Below are 24,848 nucleotides of genomic sequence, written 5' to 3' on the forward strand. Positions count from 1 at the left end.
CTCAGATTCTGTAGTAGTATTGTAATAACACAGCAATTAGCCATAAATACAACTTTCCTTTTTGCTAACAGTGGTTCACTCTGGATTCCAAAGTTTATATTGTCGTCGAGTAGTCAGTCCGTGGGTACTTTTGTGTCGATCATTGGCTGAGTCGGATTGTTGACTTGGCCGTACTGGTTTGGCGGCCTCATCTCGGAATGCTGATACTGCAGCTTTTGACATCTATATAAATAAAAATTAGTGTTAACGTTCATTTGTTCTAAATCGTGTAAGCTCTTAACCGATTGCTTTGAAATTTTTACACAGCTTCGAATACTAATACAGGCATGTTCTACGAATTTATTTCTTTAATATATGTATATTTAATACATACAATATCAAATATATAAATATGGTATATCTAAAGCGAAAACACTGTTACCAAACATGTACCTTTCCGATTTACTACCAGTTTCTACATGTTGCCGTAATAAACGTTTAGACACATATACAGGCTATATACCTTATGCTCGTGCATATATATAAAGTCAACACATCGGATTCAATCAATGCGCAGAAGTGGCCGGTGTCTGACTACCTGACAGCAATATAAACTCTGGAATCCAGAGAGACTCCCTTATCAATGTACTCAGGATATCCAAATATCACAAACAAAACTGCCACTGCTCACAATGTAGACACCCTACAAACGGAATCGTATTCGAGAGGACGATGGCTCAAGTTCCGGTCCGACCGTAGAGATTTAAGTTTTCCGTGGTTCCCCTAAACCACATAAAACTGATGCCGGAATGGTTCCTTCAAAGGGGCACAGGCGATTTCCTTCGCTACCCTTCCTCAATCCGTCTATAATGACCTCGTCACCGACTGGACGTTAATGTTTGTGTTCCTGGCCTTAGTCGTAATGCAGGAAATGTATTTCGCAATTGCAAGTATGAACCACCAACGACAATGAAAATTTGTGCCAGACCGGGACCCGAACCCGAATTTCACGCTTAACGCGAACGGTCGCCTTAACCGCTTCAGTTATCAGTGAACGAGTCATTGTAGACCCAAACTTCCATATGTGTTGTTCCACGTGTCACAACCTGCACTCGTACATTACGTATATTCCCGTCCAGGAAGGACATATTTATTGAGAGTCGAGGGACTGGTATTGTCGAATAAATATGAAGTTGCATTGCCTCTATGATTAAGAAGTACCATGCAAAGTTCTTTGTAGTGCATGCATGTCCGAGGAAACATTGCATTGTACTTAATAATGCAGGTACAGTACTTCTGTTTCGTATTTGTCTTAAAGGCCTGCACGTTTCCCCTCAACATCTGCAAAATTACTTTCGAGACCACCTAAAGCCAGTGGTCTATGGACACAGTGCACCTCCAAGCTGCACCGTGGCCCAAAAAAACATAAAACAGGTGTCTCAGAAGAGTCAAAATGATGACATGGCACGTAATCAAGTATACATTCATTTTTTCTTTTACAGAATCCACTAACGGAAAAGGAACGCAAAACATACACACGCACTAGGATGAGCATTTACTGTGGATACACTGTACACTGCATATGGACGATAAATACACATTCAGATTGCATAACCGGAAATATGAACACCTCAGAGGTAGTGAAAACGCACCTATCCAAATTTTTTATGAATTCTATGCTCCATTAAAACTTGAGTAGATGTCCATTTACACAACACACATTACGATGAGAACATTGTGTGTGCATGTTTGTGGTTGGTTGGTTGGTTTGAGGAAGGAGACCAGACAGCGTGGTCATCGGTCTCATCGGATTAGGGAAGGATTGGGAAGGAAGTCGGCCGTGCCCTTTCAGAGGAACCATCCCGGCATTTGCCTGGAGTGATTTAGGGAAATCACGGAAAACCTAAATCAGGATGGCCGGACGCGGGATTGAACCGTCGTCCTCCCGAATCCGAGTCCAGTGTCTAACAACTGCGCCACCTCGCTCGGTGCATGTTTGTGTTTGGATAGCGTAAGCCACAGAGATTGCACTGAAGGAAACCTTGTGATATTTTCCTTCTTTCTTCTTTTTTTATCCACTTAATATGGCTTCCGGAGGAAAAAGGGGAGAGAGAGAGAGAGAGAGAGAGAGAGAGAGAGAGAAACGTCAGTTGAAAGACCACAAATCTCTTTCTGCACGCAAACGGGTCAATGCTGTTATCGCGATGTTTGTTTCATGTGGCTGGAAGAGCGCCAGCGGAGAGGAAATTCGATTACAACTAATGGCTGAAAAAATAAAACACTCGCAGCTGCTCATGAATATGTTATGAAGGCCGAAGCACCACCGTTGGCCGAATAGCCTACCGTCTGCCTGTAGAGAATTACCGCTGATATTATTGAGCAGCACAAAAGCGCCTGCTGCGAAAACGTGCCCTCCTTTTTGTCCGCTGCCACTCCCCCTTCTCTTCGCTGCCGGTAGCTAACTTCATTTCCGTTCTTTTTTTTATATAAATGCCGTGAGTGGCCTAATACAATCATAAGCGTGAAAATTACATGTGGGTGCAAATTCTCTCGCGAAACGCCTTTACAGAATTCCGCCCTGAGAAACGGAGTGTATTTGGCTACGGTCGTATTTCAGTCGGCGAAAAAGGTGAGGGTGATTTCAAAATTGCTCAGATGTTCAGGTTACGTAATTGTAATGTAAAAGTTACATTCTTTTAAAATCAGTATTTATAAAATGGCGAGCTTTCATTAATAGCGACTCCAGCGAAGGTAAATTAGTGCCACAAAATTCTTCTCTAGCACCACATTTCAAATGTTTCTATGTTATTTTTGTCTGAACTCCTTATCGTCCACGTTGCACTTCCGTACAAGGCTATGCTCCATAATGAATTCCCTAACCAATTTATATTCGTAGTTAACAAATTCTTCATTTTCAGAAACGCTTTTCTTGCTACCGTCAGTCTGCATTTCGTAACCTCTTTACCTCGATCACCGTTAGTAACTTGCTACCCAAATAACGAAATTTCATTGTTTTTAATGCTTCATTTCCTAATATAATTCCATAAGTATCGCTTGATTTAATTCTATTAAATTCAGTTACCCTTGCTTTACTTTTGTTGACATTCATCTTATAACCTCGTTTCAGAGCACTATTCATTCTGTTCAGTTAATCTTCCAAGTCCTTTGCTGTCTCTAACGGAATTGCAATGTCACCGGAAAACTGCAATATTTTTCTGTGTGAACTTCAATTCCATTGGCTTCCTTTTCTGTTTGCTCAGGGTAGACATCCAATGACATCGGGGAGAGGCTACAATCGTGGCGCACGCTCCTCTGAACTACCTTACGACTTACCTTAGAAGATAGACAGATGAAGGGCAAACCAACGTTTAAAGCATTTGCAGATGTTGAGAAAGCTGTTAACTGTGTTGACAAGAACACACTTTTTGCAATTGTGAAGGTTGCAGAGGCTAGATGCAGGGAGGAAAAGGTAATTCAGTAAAACAGTGTGCCTGTATAGCAGCCATCACATTTGACAGTTCTGAAGCAGATCTTAGCTGAATTTCGACAGTTAGCCTCTCCTTTATAAGTACATAATATTTTTTCACAAGTATCCCAGTTTTTTTTATAGGAGATAGTACTGCTCAAAACAAGAAAAAAAGCCTGTCAATCCGCATCATATACAAATTTTGTTAAGATATGGATTATTCTGTCATATAATAGGTGCGCATGTTGTCACTGGGGACTGCACACACAGTGCTGGTAATCCGGGATGGTGATTTTTGTGTCCTGAGAGATTGCTACTGAAAAAAAATCATACAGAGGTTTGGGTTGTTTGAACCTAACAGATGTGGGGCATTCTGACTGTAAACTCTCCTTTGGTAGGAGCGTCGGTGGCGGATAGTGGAACATGCTGGGGGTTTTGCGGGACGCAATTCCAAGTTATCATTTACTAATAAACATAGTGTCACCATATTACAGTTGGTGACAAGAGCGATTTTGCACGCATCAATCACTATCCAATTTAATAGGCATTTGCATTCGGTCACATTAACCAAGAAATCAAACAAACCTTGGATCTTGCGAACCACAAAAAACAAATTACAACTTAATTCTCCATTAGTCAAAAAAACTCTTTGACACGTGTTGAAACATACATGCTTCACACAGCCTAGTGCAACAAGCACTCTAAATATAAACACATTAGAGCGGTTACAAAACAATGATCTGTTGCCCATCAGATTAAACTTTGAATCACGATGGCTCCCTCAGACACGTGCTGCTATCTATGCATACTCTCGGCGCTGCCAGTGCTCTAAAACATTTTAAAGGAAACAAAGAGAGTCTCCTTCTCTAGCTCGAGAAACATCAGATTGCCTCATCACTTAAAGACATACATGATGAACAAAGAGAAGTCAAACTTAATATCAAGTAAAACAGGGGACAGCGAGGAAAAATCTTGCCGTTGTAACCAATCCCCACACTTCGGCTAGGTACAGTTACTGTAACATTTATAGTTCAACAAAACACGATACCCCAGAGGAAGGTTCAAGATGGTTGAAATGGCTCTGAGCACTATGGGACTTAACATATGAGGTCATCTGTCCCCTAGACTAGGAACTACTTAAACCTAACTAACCTAAGGGCATCACACATATCCACATGCCCGAGGCAGGATTCGAACCTGCGACGGTAGCGGTCGCGCGGTTCCAGACTGAAGCGCCTAGAACCGCTCGGCCACACCGGCCGGCCCATAAGAAGGGAACAATAACACAACGCAGTACTGGATACAAAGATGAGCAAAAGAGCACCACTAACAAGGACAGCGCCATAACTGACAACACAACATCTTACAAGGGAACTCCCTCAGATTTAGTTATAAGTTGGCACAGTGGATAGGCCTTGAAAAACTGAACACACACCAGTCGAGAAAACAGGAAGAAGTTGTGTGGAACTATGAAAAAAATAAGCAAAATATACAAACTGAGTAGTCCATGCGCAACATAGGCAACATCAAAGATAATATGCGCTCAGGAGTGCCGTGGTCCCGTGGTTAGCGTGAGCAGCTGCGGAACGGGAGGTCCTTGGTTCAAGACTTCCCTCGAGTGTAATTTTACTTTATTTTCGCAAAGTTATGATCTGTCGTTCGTTCATTGACGTCTCTGTTCACTGTAATTAGTTTAGTGTCTGTGTTTTGCGACCGCACCGCAAAACCGTGCGATTAGTAGACGAAAGTACGTGCCTCTCCAATGGGAACCGAAAACATTTGATCGCAAGGTCATAGGTCAACCGATTCCTCCACAGGAAAACACGTCTGATATATTCTATACGACACAGGTGACGGCATGTGCGTCACATGACAGGAATATTTTGTCGAACCACCTAATTTGTACACTTGGCGAATGGGTAAAAATATTCTTCTACCTTGACCGATTTAGGTTTTCTCGTGGATGTGATAATCACTCCCAAAAAGTGATGAAAACATAAGAGCCTGTCACATAAACTGCAACAAATGAATGCAGCAGTTTCACAGTCGCACTGTTTTCTCTGTGCTCTGTCAAAACATGTTTTTAACGTTTTCAAATTTTTCCGTGTGTAGACCGTCTAATCCTGCATATGTCCAAGCAAATCTGAACATGTCCTGGAATTTTGGAGAGCGAAATTGATTATGTGTCAGTGCTTGAACTTTGATAATTGTCTGAAAATAAAAAAAATAAACTTTTCACTCCAGGGAAGACTTGAACAAAGGACCTCTCGTTCCGCAGCTGCTCACGCTTACCACGGACCACGGCGGTCCTAAGCTGACAGTCTCCTTGATGTTGCCTATCTTGCGCATGGACTACTCAGTTTGTATATTTTGCTTATTTTTTTCATAGTTCCACACAACTTGTTTTCTATTTTCTCGATTGATGTGTGTTCAGTTTTTCAAGGCCTATCCACTGTGCCAACTTATAACTAAATGTGAGGGGGGTGCGATGGGGAGGTTCCCTTGTTAGAAGAATGTCGCTCATACAACAAGGAAGCACAATGCCTCCCAGGCAGTGTCACTGAAAACTGAATAAAGCAATAACTGCCACACGACGTCGCTTAAACACTGCCAACCCACACTCTAGGAACGCATCACACTGCTACACCAGCACATAACAGTAGAGGGGGGAGCTGACAAATAGTCGCCGGCCGGAGTGGCGGTGCGGTTCTAGGCGCTACAGACTGGAGCCGAGCGACCGCTGCGGTCGCAGGTTGGAATCCTGCCTCGGGCATGGATGTGTGTGATGTCCTTAGGTTAGTTAGGTTTAATTAGGTCTAAGTTCTAGGCGACTGATGACCTCAGAAGTTAAGTCGCATAGTGCTCAGAGCCATTTGAGAAATAGTCGCCACCAGAACAGATGCTTCATGAACCGTAACAAACAGACCATGACTTCGCTCCAAAGAGCAGTGGTGTGGTGCCTGTTTATCCTCTTGCAGCCACAGCTGGAAACCGTGCTAATATGTTGCCGTCACTTCCGCGTCCATCCGTACGCGACAAGCATAGCCTGCACCGGCGCACTGTACTTCGTACACTGCAGCAAGAAGATCTCTGTAATTCCGCAGGACCTGTCCGTAAAGCGTACTCCATAAACAGCAACGAAAAATGGCAGGCACACAGACCGCATTCGTTGCCGATATCTGCGCTCTATCCATCCAGACGCCGTACTCCATACACGTTAATGAGCAAATGACAGGCGGCCTGAACCAGTTGCCAGAGGCCACTATCGACGTGGCTTCAGATCACACCCTACTGACTCCGTACACGGGCTGGCTTCTCCCCAACGCACCGTGGTAACGCGCCTAAACCGCGCGGCTACCCCGCGCGGCAATGAAGTGTTGATCACTCCTCATGCCAGTTTGACGTTTGTTGCTTGCATTCTCCATGATTTTGTAGTTTTATTAGACAGCAGTGTATATTGACAAGCCTGAATGAAAATTTAATGTTAGTGCAACCCTTCAAGCGAGTTGTGTTTACCTTGCTGTTGGTGATGTTGCAGGTGAGACGCCGCTGCCTTTTCTTTCGGCCGCTGCGCTGTGTCACGGGATAACAGTACGGTGCGCGCCCCTCGTTCACACGGACAGTGCTGGCTTCCTGCTGAACTGGATACGTCATCGTGAGTACCGCCTAATGTCGAATGTGGTGCAGCGCTGTCTCTGCCGCTTCGAACGTGCCGTTTCTTCTACATACAGTTCTATTTCCAGCGTGTACGGGGTGTTTCAGGAGGAATGGTAAATACTTTGGGGGGTGGTAGTATAGAGGAAGTGCAATAAAAATGCCGTATAACAAAAAATCGTTCAACTGGCTCTGAGCACTATGGAACTTAACATCTGAGGTCATCAGTCCCCTAGAACTTAGAACTACTTAAACCTAACTAACCTAAGGACATCACACACATCCATGCCCGAGGCAGGATTTGAACCTGCGACCGCAGCTGTCGCGCGGTTCCAGACTGAAGCGCCTAGAACCGCTCGGACACACCGGCCGGCGATTGCCTATCTGACCACACCACTCATTTACAGAGAAACTTTCTTGAAAATATGTCTCCACAGTGGCATGCGGGTGTAGCTCAGACCCAGGTGAAAGTAGCTTCATCAGTGAAAAGTAGAAATGGTTTACCTGACGATTTTCGGATATCCAGTGACAAAATTCCAACCGTCTATCTTCATCTCCTGCTGAATGAGCTGTAAATGATACGCATGGATCCCCTGCACACGTAATGTCCTTTTGTATGTGGAACACGGATACGTGCAGAAATTCTACGCCTGCTTGTTGAAGGACTACGTTCTACCCACTGGATAGTGTCTTCTACTTCATCCATAGTCCGTTCATTTACAAAAATGGTTCAAATGGCTCTGAGCACTATAGGACTTAACATCAGTGGTCATCAGTCCCCTAGAACTTAGAACTACTTAAACCTAACCAACCTAAGGACATCACACACATCCATGCCCGAGGCAGGATTCGAACCTGCGACCGTAGCGGTCGTGCGGTTCCAGACTGTAGCGCCTTTAATCGCTCGGCCACTCCGGCCGGCCGTGAGTAGTCGTTTTGTTGCCACTTCCCCCAGTGATTTTAGAAATTCTGATGGAATGTTATCTATCCCTTCTGCCTTATTTGACCGTAAGTCCTCCAAAGCTCTTTTAAATTCCGATTCTAATACTTGATCCCCTATCTCTTCTAAATCGACTCCTGTTTCTTCTTCTATCACATTAGACAAATCTTCACCCTCATAGAGGCTTTCAATGTATTCTTTCCACCTATCTGCTCTCTCCTCTGCATTTAACAGTGGAATTCCCGTTGCACTCTTAATGTTACCACCGTTGCTTTTAATGTCACCAAAGGTTGTTTTGACTTTCCTGTATGCTGAGTCTGTCCTTCCGACAATCATATCTTTTTCGATGTCTTCACCTTTTTCCTGCAGCCATTTCGTTTTAGCTTCCCTGCTCTTCCTATTTATTTCATTCCTCAGCGACTTGTATTTCTGTATTCCTGATTTTCCCGGAACATGTTTGTACTTCCTCCTTCCATCAATCAACTGAAGTATTTCTTCTGTTACCCACGGTTTCTTCGCAGCTACCTTCTTTGTACCTATGTTTTCCTTCCCAACTTCTGTGATGGCCCTTTTTAGAGATGTCCATTCCTCTTCAACTGTACTGCCTACTGCGCTATTCCTTATTGCTGTATCTATAGCGTTAGAGAACTTCAAACGTATCTCGTCATTCCTTAGTACTTCCGTATCCCACTTCTTTGCGTATTGATTCTTGCTGACTAATGTCTTGAACTTCAGCCTACTCTTCATCACTACTAATTGTGATCTGAGTCTATATCTGCTCCTGGGTACGCCTTACAATCCAGTATCTGATTTCGGAATCTCTGTCTGACCATGATGTAATCTAATTGAAATCTTCCCGTATCTCCCGGCCTTTTCCAAGTATACCACCTCCTCTTGTGATTCTTGAACAGGGTATTCGCTATTACTATCTGAAACTTGTTACAGAACTCATTTAGTCTTTCTCCTCTTTCATTCCTTGTCCCAAGCCCATATTCTCCTGTAACCTTTTCTTCTACTCCTTCCCTTACAACTGCATTCCAGTCGCCCATGACTATTAGATTTTCGTCCCCCTTTACATACTGCATTACCCTTTCAATATCCTCATACACTTTCTCTATCTGTTCATCTTCAGCTTGCGACGTCGGCATGTATACCTTAGGTAGTTCTAAGTTCTAGGGGACTGATGACCTTAGTTGGTAGCTCCCATAGTGCTCAGAGCCATTGAACCGTTTGAAAGGCTACTTCAGCAGCATACTTGCTATTGCTATATTTGCGCAAAAATATTTTTATCGTAGCGCAACGGATCACTGCGTGTTTCGAGGTCCTACCCGTTCCTCTTGCTCTGCCGGCCTGCTCGCATGGTGCCCACCCAAACCCTGCAGACCGCGTCACCTGGCAAGGCTAACGCTCGCAGGGCAGGCAACACAGCGGGCAGGGCACTCGCAGCCCGAGAAACATCTCCGATTGGCTGCCGCCCGGCCCCCGCCGCTCGATTCACCGATGCGTCAATCACAAAGTAATTTTAATCGGATAATACGTACGTATGCTATATTTTCACATGTCACTGGAAAGAGGTGTGACGTAAAGATAAATGAAAGATTAGTCATGTTTCGTAAAAAAAAAAAAAAAAAAAATCAAAGCGGATCTGTACTGTGTACCGTTTTTGTTTAATGTAACAAGCATCTGTGAGAAATATGTATATGGACATGTCCTTTTGGGCGAGGTGCTGTATGTTTTTAAATATTTTAATGATGAAAAACGTTTATAATGTGCCGAGTTTTGTCTTGACATCTTGTGCGCGAGGTTCAGCGTAAAAAAAAAAAAAAAAAAAAAAAATACGCTTGTGAAATCTTAAGGCACTTAACTGCTAAGGTCATCAGCCCTAAGCTTACACACTACTTAACCTAAATCATCCTAAGGACAACCACACACACCCATGCCCGAGGGAGGACTCGAACCTCCGCCGGGACCAGCCGCACAGTCCATGACTGCAGCGCCTGAGACCGCTCGGCTAATCCCGCGCGGCTTCAGCGTGAAATGAAAATGTTTTTCAACAAAAAGATATTAAAGACCTGAAGATTTCAGTAATGACTGTTGAAACCCGTCGTCTTAAATAAAGAAGTTTTCCATGCCACCTTGACTTTTGAATGGGTTTTAACGATCATATGGACACATTTCCTTGCTGTATGCCTCACTAAGCACCCTTACACTTTCTTTGTATCATTAGATTTCTGTAATGAGACGCTATCATTCGCCTAACGTCAATACAAAAAAGAGAATTTTCATTTGTTTTATTACTTTATTTATTAAAAAATTACTGAAAAATCTGTAGAATATCTCGCGCAATAATAAATACAGTCCTCAACAGCTCACGTGTATCTCGTGTATTGTCGACAGGTGAAAACAATAAAGAGAAAGCCTGCTGACAATGCCACATTCTGCGCAAGCGCGGGATTCGCGGTAGAAATGAACAACAGTTCCTGTTCGTCCACGGCGGGTAAACCGTCTCTTAAAATCGCAGCTTCGCGTCTTCTGCCACTAGGTGACAGCCCGTCTACAGCTGACTGCCGGCCGCGGTGGTCTCGCGGTTCTAGGCGCGCAGTCCGGAATCGTGCGACTGCTACGGTCGCAGGTTCGAATCCTGCTTCGGGCATGGATGTGTGTGATGTCCTTAGGTTAGTTAGGTTTAAGTTGTTCTAAGTTCTAGGGGACTGATGACCACAGCAGTTGAGTCCCAGAGTAAAAAAAAAAAAACAGCTGACTCGTACGCGTAGTACGGAGCAGCAGCAGCAGCAGCAGCAGCACTTCTGTAATAAACTGCGAATTAATTTAGTCTTTGTTTTTTGTTCAAGTGTTTCTGGAAAGAAGTGAACTGTACGTGTGTATTTTACTCTGTAGACTGGTGGTTAGAAAATTAATCGTAGTTTGTGTTGTTGCATAAGTCTTGTGAATATCCTTGTTTAGGGCGGCTTCCTAGTGTAAATTTTCCGTATAGAGAAATTTATTTCTGTTTTATAGCTTGCGGTCTCAGAGAACAGTGAGAATTCTGCGCACCAACTTTTAGTGTTACTTTATTCTCCTTTGATGTATTTTCAAACACCGTAGCGTCCTTTGAGACCTTACATCCATTTTACACATAATACGATATGGCTAGGGACTGTGCTTGTTGTCAGCGGACACTAGGAGAGTTGGCTGCTGTGCGTAAACAGCTGGAAGCTGCGTTGGCTTCCGTCGATAAGTTTCTAGCTAATGCCCAAAGTTGCGGTGACGTCGGTGCGCCAGTTACGAGACCTGCGAGACCTTTGGTGTCACTGGAATCCTCTGGTGGCCCGGACGTCACTGCGGCTTCCGATACGCAACATCCCGCTGCAGAGTGGGTGGCAGACAGTGGTGGGTTCGCGTGTCACTGGGCGGAAGGGAGCAGGCCGTGCGGCTGGCTCCCTACGTCTTAACAGCAGCTACGAGGTGCTTCCTAGTGTTGACGATAGCTCTGAGCCAGCACGGGATGCCTCTCCAGTTGGGCCAGCGGTCGATTTTCCTGCCCAGTCCGTAAAAGTACCCAGGGTGGGTATGCTAGTCATTCGGAGCTCCAATGTTAGTCGGTTAGTGGAGCCCCTCTGGGAGATAGCAGGCAAGGCGAGAAAGAATTCCAGTGTGCATTCGGTGTGTTTGCCGGGACGTCTCATCCGTGATGTGGAGGCGGCCCTGCCGGCGGCTTTCGAGCTCACTGGGTGCAACCGGCTGCATGCAGTGGCACATGTCGGCACGAATGACGCCTGCCGCTTGGGTTCTGAGGCTATCCTCGGCTTCTTTCGGCGGCTGGCTAATTTGGTAAAGGCAATTAGCAACCGTCGCGGGGTGCAGGCTACGCTATTTGTAGCATCGCACCCAGGGTTGATCGCGGTCCTCCGGTTTGGAGCAGAGTGGAAGGTCTAAACCAGAGGCTCAGACAGCTCTGCGACGGTATCGGATGTGAATTTCTCGACCGCCGCTATTGGCTGCAGAATTGTAGGGTTCCCCTTAACAACTCAGGCGTGCGCTACTCACAGGAAGCGTGCACATGGGGCTTTTTTAGGTTCGAGGACCTCTCCCTTGGGAGCAAACGCTATTTGCCTGTTAAATCAGCCACAGCGACCTCAGACAATCTTGGCCCTCGAAGATCAGAGATAGAAAAGATTAGTATGATTTTAGTAAACTGCAGGAGCATCCAAGAAAAGGTCCCAGAATTAGTATCGCTTATTAACGGTTATAATGCGCAGATAGTATTGGGAACAGAAAGCTGGTTGAAGCCAGACGTCAATGACAACAAAATCCTAAGTTCAGACTGGAATGTTTATCGTAAGGATAGGTAAGTCGCCAGTGGTGACAGTGTGTTTATTGCAGGAAAACAATCGATAAAATATAGCGAGATTATAACAGATTCCGAATGTGAATTAATATTGGTGAAACTGAGTATCAAAGAACAGTCAAAAATGGTGATCGGATGCTTTTATAGACCACGCGGGTCAGGATCTGTAGTTGTACAGCGCTTCAAACATAACTTGAAGAATATTATTAGTAATTTTCTTGATCATGCCGTTGTAATAGTGGGTGTCTTCAACTTGCCACATATAGAGTGGGAGTGTTGTGCCGTCAAAACTGGTTCCAGGGATAGGGTTCAAATGGCTCTGAGCACTATGGGACTTAACATCTATGGTCACCAGTCCCCTAGAACTTAGAACTACTTAAACCTAACTAACCTAAGGACATCACACAACACCCAGTCATCACGAGGCAGAGAAAATCCCTGACCCCGCCGGGAATCGAACCCGGGAACCCGGGCGCGGGAAGCGAGAACACTACCGCACGACCACGAGCTGCGGACCCAGGGATAGGGAATCATGTGGTATTGTTCTGGTTGTTTTGTCCGAAAATTACATTGAGCAGGTAGTTAGAGAACGTAACGTCTTAGACCTCCTTGCAACAAACTGATCTTAACTTATCGAATCAGTTAACGTAGAGAAAGGTAGATGTGATCATCAGGCTGTGACAGCATTTATGACGAAGGGTCTTGCGAGGAAGGTAGGAAGATGTATTTGCTCAGCAAGGGTGACAGGATAAAAATTTCAGAATTTCTCAGCAGTCAGCATCAAATATTCGGTGATGGGGACGAAGATGTGGAGAACAAATGGAAAAAATCAAATGCGTCGTTCAAAATGCCCTAGACAAGTATGTTCCGAGTAAGGTTTTAAGGGATGGGAAAGATCCACCATGGTTTAATAGACGTGTTTCGAAAAGCGCTATGTATGATCTAGTAGGAAGCTTTGGATGCTCTTTAAGGTTATTCGCAGATGATGCAGTTGATACCAAAGTAACAACGCCAGAAGATAGTATGAATTTGCAGAACGACCTGCAGAGAATTGATGAATGGCACAGACACTGGCAGTTGACCCTGAACGTAAATAAATGTAACATATTGCGCATACATAGGTAAAGAAATCCACTACTGTACAGCTACACTATTGATTACAAACAGATGGAGACAGCGTCTGCCGTAAAATATCTAGGCGTAACTATCCAGAGCGACCTTAAGTGGAATGACTATATAAAAGAGATAGTGGGAAAAGCAGACACAAGACTCAAGATTCATCGGAATAATCTTAAGGAAAGAAGTGGCTTATAAGGCGCTTGTTCGCCCGATTCGTGAGTATTGTTCATCTATCCGGGGATCCCTGTCAGGTAGGACTGATAGAGGAGGTAGAGAAGATCCAACGAAGAGCGGTGCGTTTCGTCACGGGATCATTTACCTGGCGAGAGAGATGCTAAACAAACTCCACTGGCAGACTTTACAAGAGGGACGTTGCGCCTCACGGAGAGATTTACTACTGAAATTTCGGTACAGGACTTTTCAGGAGTAGTCAGACAACATATTACTTCCCCCCCACATACATCTCGCTAATTGCCCATGTGGAGAAAATTTGAGAAATTACAGCCAATACAGAGGCATCATTCTTCCCACGCACTATTCGTGAGTGGTACAGGGTTGGAGGGATCAGATTGTGGTACCGAAAGTACCCTCCGCCACACACCATTAGGTAGCTTGCAGAGTATGATGTAGATGTTAGGTGTGTCGTGTAATACCGGCTGTAGTTCGACGTAATGGTTATTGAATGCAGGTTTGGCAGTTTAGCTCTCTCTGTATTCTGATTTCAGTTATGTTCCTCAATCTAAATACGTAATGAAAGGAAAGAATTGTCTGTTTTGTTGCTATGGGAATATTTACGAACCCCGACAAAGTGTAATCGGGAGTCAGGTTTTCAACAAGAAGATGCAGACAGTACTGCCTAAATCCTGGTGTGTGAGAACACTGAGTACTTCCTGTGGTCAAATGAGAATGCCTGACGAGGCCGGCTCCAAAGCCCGCCCTGGCTCACCAATGTCAACGTAATAACATAAACATGCGCGGCGTTCCCGCTTTGTGACTGTGCACAGCGGAGTAACCACATACGTGTCAAATTAAATGTAATGAAAGCGTAAACTAAACATGCATGACATTCCGAGTTCCTTGTTGTCGGGGAACTAAAAACACTATATGAAAACACTCCTTTGGCACGGCGCACGTGCGAGCGACGAGCCGCCAGCCAGCGCAGAAAGTTAAAAGCTGCGCGAGGTCGCACGGCGTCGCGATAAATGGAAAGCACGGCGTCAGATTACAGTCCAGGGACTCCCCGCGCCTCCGCCTCTCCTGGGAAACGACAAGCGTGGCGCCGCTTTTTCCGCCCCTCCTAACCCCCCCCCCCATTTTCTTTTTTTGGGCTGCTACAGTGACGCAACGGTGAGTTCCAGCGCCCTGTACCCGTCCGGCCGTGGCTCGACACGACACGGCCTGGGAATTAATTAGAGCAGCACCGCGCCTAATGACCACCCGGGGACTCCCCGGCTTCTTGTGTGCTGGCGCCAGCTACAGGGCTGCCAACCGCGCCGCGTCTCGCTTCTTTGCAAACGCACCGCTCCGCCCGCATCCGCGGCCGACATGCTCCACACCCCGCACGTTCCAGCCAAGTCTCTCTCTCTCTCTCTCTCTCTCTCTCTCTCTCTCTCTCTCTCTCTCTCTCTCTCTCTCCCCCTCCCCCCTTCCTCCCCCTCCCTCCCTCCCTCCCCTCTCTCTGCGCCTTCCCTCCCCACTTCCCTCTATCCCACGTGTCTGCGTGAACTTCAGTTAAACAAAAAACACTCGATCTCTGGCGTTTCTCGTTTCCGGTTTCCGTCTGTCACACCCAACCTCTACCCACGATTTTTTTTAATGATTACAGCGAGTACGTGTGACAAGCGTATAGCAGGAAACTTCATTAATTAGTTCAATTACATTTATTGCTATAAAATGAACTGATCAATGGGGAAGAAATCGATGAAGGCGTATTGAGGTGGGATGATAGCGAAAACAGGTCAGTAATGCTGAACTTCTAATGTACTGAATATATCGAGATCATCTGCAATTGTATTAAACCCGTATTTTCTGCTTTTCACGTGCATTCGCCTTTACCATTTTGCTATCTCAGCAGACACCAGGGTATATTTTCAGCATTTAAAGGCAAAACTTATCACCAATGTACGGACAAAGAGTTGCGTTGTTTCCAGTGATAGCTACTGAATATACTGAAATTTGTGCTTTTATCACAATAGTAAGGGCACATGGTAGTTGAAGTAATATTAACTGCGTATGTAACCTACGACATCTATGATTGCACTAAATGGTTCAAATGGTCTGAGCACTATGACACTTAACATCTGAGGTCATCAGTCCCCTAGAACGTAGAACTACTTAAGCCTAACTAACCTAAAGACATCACATACATCCATGTCCGAGGCAGGATTCGAACCTGCGACCGTAGCGGTCGCGCGGTTCCCGACTGAAGCGCCTAGAACCGCTCGGCCACACCGGCCGGCATTGCACTAAATACAGTTGCCAGTAGTTTGGACTGGTTAGGGATTGTGTATTCCCCACAATTACAGTGTAAATACTACTATTATCGTATAGTAACAATATATTATTATTGTGTTCTTATTCACGTTTGGACTACGCAATGTACAACACAGGATATTTAAATTGATTTGTTCTAGCTTTTCTGTGTGCCCAAGTTCCTTTCACTCTCCGTAAACGGGTTTTTATCCTGTCATCAGAACACATTGTTTCGGTCTTCTTAGGTTTTTATGCCAGGCTAACTGCCTGATCGCGAAATGCCTGTCCAATATTTCTGTCTGTATGGTAGTAATAATCCAAAGTTCTGTCACAGTCTCTACTAGATAGGACTGAGTACCAACTGGAAAACAAGATACGAGAATACCAAGCAGGCTTCATGCCACGAGGGTACTATGCTGAACAGATACTCAAGACAGTCCTGAGATACCAAGCGATGAGAAGCAGATATACCACGTGGACCTTTGTTGATTTCAAGAAGGCATACGACTTCATAGGTAGACCACCATTCATCCAAGAATTAGAAGAGAAGGGCCTCTAGGATAAGATAGTGAACGTCATCAACCACTTCAAACACCAAACACAAAATTAAATTCGTGGGAGAGTTACCAGAATCCTTAGAGATTGGGAGTGAGACAGGGCGTTACCATTGTTCAGTATACTTTTGACAAAGATGCCAGGGAATATGAAAAGGAACAGAAGATACAGGGGCTTTACAAACTAATCAGACTAGGAAGGAAAACCAAAGGACCAGGTATTGGCTGTTTGACATTCACTAACGATCTCGCAATACTCACAGATACACAGAAACTGCGGTGAAGCAATTTGAGGTCCTGAAGGAGAAAGCTGAGAAGATCGAACTATGGATCTCCTTCAAGAAAACAACGCATGTCAAAACAAAAAGATGCACCAATAAAGGATACGACAAATGGTGAGTGATGAGTTCACAAATTCAAGTATCTGGGGGGGGGGGGGGGGGAGATGATACAGGCAAATGGCATAGAGAAAAAGGTTCATGACTAGAGTATTCTGAGAGAATGCAAACATAAAAAATAAATCATGGCTGTCACGTAATGTAACAGGGAGACAGTACAACACTGTCATCAGACCGGAAATCTTACGCGCCTCGGAAATGTTGGTCGTGTATAGGAAAGAGGCAGTATAAAATACCAAGAAACTGAGGAAAAAGAACATACAGTTTTAACGTGGAACCTGAAACATGTGCTGTTTCTGACGAATCATTCTGTAATTGAGAGCGATAGGCTAGGCTAATGTCAGACCAGGTTCTGTCCCTCGTTATTCCAGTTTCTAGCACGTGCTGTATCACAAGACCAAAAGGACCGGTTCAGAGTTCTGACTAGTGTATCGTATTTTGTCATTTCCGTTTATTTCAGTTTTTCTTTTGCTATATCGATCCATTTTACAGAATGCAGTACTCTGATGTGTATGTCCATATGCGTACGGTGGGTTGTTTCTGAAATTACATAATTCAGAAGATGATCCAGTTTGACTGAAACTAATCATATCACAAAAACGTGTAACTGGATGGCAAAATAACAACAACACAGCTGCGGAATCTCTCACAACGAATATGTTTCCGGATACAGTTAGTACTAATCAGTATCATTACATGTTCCACCGTTCTTCAAACTGATACTGCCAGACAAAACAAAACAAAAAAAAAGAAGAAGCGCCGAAACACAGTTTTTCTTTGTTTGTTTGTTTATTTATCCAAGTCCAAGTAATGTATAATCTGAAACTACAATCCAATATTAATGACTGAGAGAACTTCAAATGCTCTGCAGTCAGAATGACACAGTCGCTGGCTGCAAACAAATCATCTGTATCACAGGTTCGCTCGGACTACTGCAAAGGGGCAGCCTACTCGTCGGTGCCCCGGAAACTGTTTCTCCCCCTGCTTGTAGGCTGCCCTGCAAAACTGGTTTATTTAGCAGGCTGATACTGTTCCCCTATAACTTGGCTGTTGTTCAGGCCAGCCTATAAGCCAGTGGCAGGGAAAAACACGTTATTGTTAATATCTCTACTCCTCTTGTGTGTGGGACAATCAGCTGCAGGTGAAGAAAGAACAATATATACACTCCTGGAAATGGAAAAAAGAACACATTGACACCGGTGTGTCAGACCCACCATACTTGCTCCGGACACTGCGAGAGGGCTGTACAAGCAATGATCACACGCACGGCACAGCGGACACACCAGGAACCGCCGTATTGGCCGTCGAATGGCGCTAGCTGCGCAGCATTTGTGCACCGCCGCCGTCAGTGTCAGCCAGTTTGCCGTGGCATACGGAGCTCCATCGCAGTCTTTAACACTGGTAGCATGCCGCGACAGCGTGGACGTGAACCGTATGTGCGGTTGACGGACTTTGAGCGAGGGCGTACAGTGGGCATGCGGCAGACCGGGTGGACGTACCGCCGAATTCCTCAACACGTGGGGCGTGAGGTCTCCACAGTACATCGATGTTGTCGCCAGTGGTCGGCGGAAGGTGCACGTGCCCGTCGACCTGGGACCGGACCGCAGCGACGCACGGATGCACGCCAAGACCGTAGGATCCTACGCAGTGCCGTAGGGGACCGCACCGCCACTTCCCAGCAAATTAGGGACACTGTTGCTCCTGGGGTATCGGCGAGGACCATTCGCAACCGTCTCCATGAAGCTGGGCTACGGTCTCGCACACCGTTAGGCTGTCTTCCGCTCACGCCCCAACATCGTGCAGCCCGCCTCCAGTGGTGTCGCGACAGGCGTGAATGGAGGGACGAATGGAGACGTGTCGTCTTCAGCGATGAGAGTCGCTTCTGCCTTGGTGCCAATGATGGTCGTATGCGTGTTTGGCGCCGTGCAGGTGAGCGCCACAATCAGGACTGCATACGGCCGAGGCACACAGGGCCAACACCCGGCATCATGGTGTGGGGAGCGATCTCCTACACTGGCCGTACACCACTGGTGATCGTCGAGGGGACACTGAATAGTGCACAGTACATCCAAACCGTCATCGAACCCATCGTTCTACCATTCCTAGACCGGCAAGGGAACTTGCTGTTCCAACAGGACAATGCACGTCCGCATGTATCCCGTGCCACCCAACGTGCTCTAGAAGGTGTAAGCCAACTACCCTGGCCAGCAAGATCTCCGGATCTGTCCCCCATTGAGCATGTTTGGGACTGGATGAAGCGTCGTCTCACGCGGTCTGCACGTCCAGCACGAACGCTGGTCCAACTGAGGCGCCAGGTGGAAATGGCATGGCAAGCCGTTCCACAGGACTACATCCAGCATCTCTACGATCGTCTCCATGGGAGAATAGCAGCCTGCATTGCTGCGAAAGGTGGATATACACTGTACTAGTGCCGACATTGTGCATGCTCTGTTGCCTGTGTCTATGTGCCTGTGGTTCTGTCAGTGTGATCATGTGATGTATCTGACCCCAGGAATGTGTCAATAAAGTTTCCCCTTCCTGGGACAATGAATTCACGGTGTTCTTATTTCAATTTCCAGGAGTGTACATGTATTCACACACACTGAAACACTCAGAAACAATCCCTGCCTTGCCCCACATTCGCAAAATTCGTCACTGATACCCTACTACGTCAAATTAATCTGGCACCTCGTCTCCCCCGTTCTGAATTTGTCGAGGGTTTTTCAGGCCCTGTGTTGGAGAGGCCAGCCTGATGGTAGCTTCTCCTCTGCTGTCCGTAATCCTCTGAGAGGCTTTGTTCTTCACAGCTGAGTTTGACAGGCTTCTGGTGAAGTTGGAATTGGTGCTACTGTCAGTAAGAAGATTTTTCTGGATTTCAGTCGTGATGCATAAGTGTGAGTTCAGAACACTGGAGACCTTGGATCTGTTTCTTGCTTCTTCTTTCCTTTTTCTGAAGCTACCTATCATCTTACATCTCGAGGTGTTACTCCGATGAGTGAAAAGATCTTACTGACTGAGGTTGGTCTCAGGCACCCAGTGACTGTGCAACCAGTCTCATGAAGAGCCACATCAACTTGCTTAGCTATTGCAGAGTTCCACGAGACAGGAGTGACATAACCTGCAGCAGAGAAAACGGAGCAAGAGCAAATGTGTGGAGTGCGCTGGGTGTGCTTCCCACATGGTGTTTCAGTTTGTGGATGAGATTGTTCCCGGTGGATACCTCCTGTCTGGTTTTTATACAGTGTTGTTTGTAGGTTGAGGCAGCTTTCATCTCTAATCCTAGGTATTGGGGGTAAACACATTGATGTAAATTGGGCGCTTTCCAGGTGATGGCCAGCTTTCTTCTTGCCTCCATACTGCGTAGATGGAACACTCTCAACTGAGTTTTAACCGGATTAGGTTTCAAGTGGTTGTCTTCACAGTAGTTTAATGGTGGCTTTTTTGTTATTGTTGTTGTAATTTATTGGGTTTTGAAATTTCGTATTTAATTGTATATTATTCTGGCTTTTAAAATGTTTTAACTCAAACACAAGTCTGAATCAAATTAAAATTATCTTTGGCTAAATGAGTCGTCAATTAAAGCAAGAAAATTACGTACTTGAAAAATCTGTAAAAATATTTTTTAAATACTGAAATTCGAGTGCAGTTACCACTATCATAGGTAATGACTGATTTTTTTTTAGCTAGGCTCCTCTACCAGGATTGTCTGTAGGCGAGTATAATTTTGGGACGTGATTTATGCCTAAAAGTTATCGGGACTCGTTTTGTGAAAAGTGATGCAGGTTCTATCCTGAAAGCAAACCAAACTTATTACACTGGTGCTGTTAATAGGCGATCATTCACTAACAGACATCCCCACACAAGGTAAGCCACATTTAATTATCAAATTCATGAAAAAAGCTGAGGACAAAAGGTATGATTAGTCGTAATAACAAATACAATGAAATTAAATAGTTATTATTATGCAAAATGAGCAGAAATAACAAAATCTCTACGTAACATAAACCAAGCAATATATTTTATGACCGTACGAGACAATGTCTGAAAAGGAAGAGAGAGAACAAAATAGTTGCGAGTCCTTGTTCGCTTAAATTACATAGATATCCAGTTACAGAGATATTAATTTCATTATAAACGCAGTGTCTATTGTCAGCGATAAAATCGTCTCAGCGCTACTGCACGAGAACACGCAGTCACGAAATCCACTAACATTTGGGGAAACATTACAGTAGATAGCAAGTTCTTCGAGAATAGATAGAAGCCTAGATTCTCCTCTTCAAATGCCACTCCCTGAGCAGCGGCGGCTGTGTCATCCGCATAGATGTAGGACCGGGTTCCAGCGTTGAGTGGCTAATCATTGGTGTATACGTTATATAATATTGGAGCCATGATACTTCCCTGGGAAAGGAAATTCTTCTGCATTCTCCATCGGCTCTTTTTGTCATTTAGAGTAAAAAAAAAAATCTATTCTGCAGCAGACTCTGAATAAACTGTGTCAATCGGTTTTCCTTAGTTCTTGTGTATGGCTTCTTTGTTAGTTTCTTAAGGCTCGCAGTATCATGAGCAGCTGCAAGGTAGATAAAGGCAAATCCTGTAAAATGCATTCTTTGATACTGTTCATCAATGTGCAGCGTTAAGTATCTGACTAGTACATGACTCTCCTGGCCTGAAACCTGGCTGTTCTTTAATGATCCTGTTGCGGGCAAATGTGGCCGAGCGGTTCTAGGCGCTTCAGTCTGGAACCGCGCGACCGCTACGGTCGCAGGTTCGAATCCTGCCTCTGACATGGATGTGTGTGATGTCCTTAGCATAGTTAGGTTTAAGTAGTTCTAAGTCCTAGGGGACTGATGACCTCAGATGTTAAGTCCCATAGTGCTCAGAGCCATTTGAACCATTTTTAGTATGGTTAGACTTCATTCTTATTTCTGTACCTCTGTGTGTGTGAATTGCTAAGGGACAAGACTGCTGAGGTCATCGGTCCCTAGAGTTTACACACTACTTAAACTAACTTACGCTAAGAACAACACACACACCCGTGCCCGAGGGAGGACTCGAACCTCCGACGGGAGGGGCCGCGCAATCCGTGACATGGCGCCCGAGACCGCGGACCACTCCGCGCGACTTCGTACCTCTATGTCGGCTTTGTGTTATGTTTATTATTTGCTGAGGATATCCATTCTTGTGTAATATGTTCCGTAAGATTTCCTTACCTAAAAAGTCGTAGGCTTTCTCTAAGTCTATAAAGGTGATGTGTGTTTTGCTGTTGGGGTTGGTTGGGGTTGTTTGGGGAAGGAGACCAGACAGCGAGGTCATCGGTCTCATCGGATTAAGGAAGGACGGGGAAGAAAGTCGGCCGTGCCCTTTGAAAGGAATCATCCCGGCATTTGCCTGGAGCGATTTAGGGAAATCACAGAAAACCTAAATCAGGATGGCTGGACGCGGGATTGAACCGTCGTCCTCCCGAATGCGAGTCCAGTGGTTTTGCTATTGAACACTCTGTTTTTTCTATAATTTGTTTAAATGTAAAAACATCATTACAGGATCTTGCTTTTCTGGTACCATTTTGATGTCCCGATAACATATTTTCGGCAATATCTTCTAGACGTTTGTTTATTATCTTAACATAAATGTTGCAGCTGTGTCCGCTAATGTTATACCATGACGCCTATTGCATTCATTTTGTTTAGATCCTTTAAAGACTGATACGGCACCTGCAACTGTCCGTGGTTTTGGAACTTAAATCACCAATCTTCCTCACTTATTCTTCTTCTCCTTCTCCGCCTCCTCCTCCTCCTCGCACTAGGTGGTTCATGGTTCAAATGGCTCTAAGCGCTAAGGGACTTCACATCTGAGGTCATCAGTCCCCTAGACTTAGAACAACTTAAGCCTAACTAACCTGCCCGAGGCAGGACTCGAACCTGCGACCGTAGCAGCAGCGCGGTTCCGGACTGAAGCGCCTAGAGCCGCTCGGCCACGGCGGTCTACATATGCTTATATATATATATATATATATATATATATATATATATATATATATATATATATATTTTAGAATGAAATTTTCACTCTACAGCGGATTGTGCGCTGATATGAAACTTCCTGGCGGATTAAAACTGTGTACCGGACCGGGACTCGAACTCGGGACCTTTGCCTTTCGCGGGCAAGTGCTCTACCGACTGAGCTACCCAAGCACGACTCACGTCCCGTCCTCACAGCATTACTTCTGCCAGTACCTCGTCTCCTACTTTCCAAACTTTACAGAAGCTCTCCTGCGAAACTTGCAGAACTAGCACTCCTGAAAGAAAGGATATTGCGGAGACATGGCTTAGCCACAGCCTGGGGGACAGCCACAGCCTGGGGGACGTTTGTAGAATGAAATTTTCACTCTAGAGCGGAGTGTGCGCTGATATGAAACTTCCTGGCAGATTAAAACAGTGTGCCGGACCATGGTTCGCAGGAGAGCTTCTGTAAAGTTTGGAAGGTAGGAGACGAGGTACTGGCAGAAGTGAAGCTGTGAGGACGGGGCGTGAGTCGTGCTTGGGTCGCTCATTCGGTAGAGACCTTGCCCGCGAAAAGCAAGGGTCCCGAGTTCGAGTCTCGGTCCGGCACACAGTTTTAATCTGCCAGGAAGTTTATATATATATATATATATATATATATATATATATATATATATATATATATGGTGTCACAAAAAGGTACGGCCAAACTTTCAGGAAACATTCCTCACACACAAATAAATAAAAGATGTTATGTGGACATGTGTCCGGAAACGCTTAATTTCCATGTTAGAGCTCATTTTAGTTTGTTCTTCCACCTACGCTCAATGGAGCACGTTATCATGATTTCATACGGGGTACTCTACCTGTGCTGCTAGAACATGTGCCTTTAGAAGTACGACACAACATGTGGTTCATGCACGATGGAGCTCCTGCACATTTCAGTCGAAGTGTTCGTACGCTTCTCAACAACAGATTCGGTGACCGATGGATTGGTAGAGGCGGTCCAATTCCATGGCCTCCACGCTGTCCTGACCTCAACCCTCTTGACTTTCATTTATGGGGGCATTTTAAAGCTCTTGTCTACGCAACCCCGGTACCAAATGTAGAGACTCTTCGTGCTCGTATTGTGGACGGCTGTGAAACAATACACAGTTCTCCAGGGCTGCATCAGCTCATCAGGGATTCCATGCGACGGAGAGTGGATGCATGTATCCTTGCTAACGGAGGACATGTAGAACGTTTCCTGTAACAAAGTGTTGGAAGTCACGCCGGTACGTTCTGTTGCTGTGTGTTTCCATTCCATGATTAATGTGAGTTGAAGAGAAGTAATAAAATGAGCTCTAACATGGAAAGTAAGTGTTTCCGGACACATGTCCACATAACATATTTTCTTTATTTGTGTGTGAGGACTGTTTCCTGACATTTTGGCCGTACCTTTTGTAACACCCTGTGTATATATATATATATATATATATATATATATAGCAAGGCAGGATTCGAGTGCGGTTTTTGTACATCGCTATTTTTTTTTTTTTTCGCCGAATGGGGGAGGGGAGGCGATAGGGGAGAGACCGGAAGCTGACTCCCTGTTGGCTACGATGAAGCAAGTCAGTAACGTAAAATTTACAACTACTTTCTATCTTGATTCTTAGAGAAGAAGTAATTTCACAAACTATGGGCCGGCGGTGTTGGTGCGGCGAAGTGGTTACGGTGGAAGTCGCAGCACGTCTGGATTCACTCTGAAGCCAGAAGAGGATCACGTTTAAACGCGAAGAGTCGTTCCAGACAGACAGACAGACAGACGGGAGGATGGACGGACAGCTAATGCGGGTGGGCCGGCCTCCGTGGAGCGCCCGCTAGCTGCCACGGGCGGCTGGAGCCGAGGCGCGCGGACCCGCTGGAGGAGTGGCGCAGTG

At 45.3% G+C, this 24,848-nt stretch overlaps 1 protein-coding gene across 1 annotated transcript in view; it reads left to right on the forward strand.

Annotated features, from left to right (window-relative positions):
* The first annotated feature begins 3,432 nt into the window (after positions 1–3,432).
* The window catches only part of LOC124545930 (fasciclin-3), a 241,508-nt gene continuing 220,092 nt past the window's right edge, over positions 3,433–24,848 (forward strand). Inside the window, exons 1-2 of the mRNA XM_047124890.1 lie at positions 3,433–3,448; positions 6,984–7,100. Coding sequence (XP_046980846.1) covers positions 3,433–3,448; positions 6,984–7,100 — 133 coding nt within the window. The remainder of the gene's footprint in view (positions 3,449–6,983; positions 7,101–24,848) is intronic.

Source organism: Schistocerca americana, chromosome 8 (genome assembly GCF_021461395.2).
Source record: "Schistocerca americana isolate TAMUIC-IGC-003095 chromosome 8, iqSchAmer2.1, whole genome shotgun sequence".
Classification (NCBI taxonomy): Eukaryota; Metazoa; Arthropoda; class Insecta; order Orthoptera; family Acrididae; genus Schistocerca; species Schistocerca americana.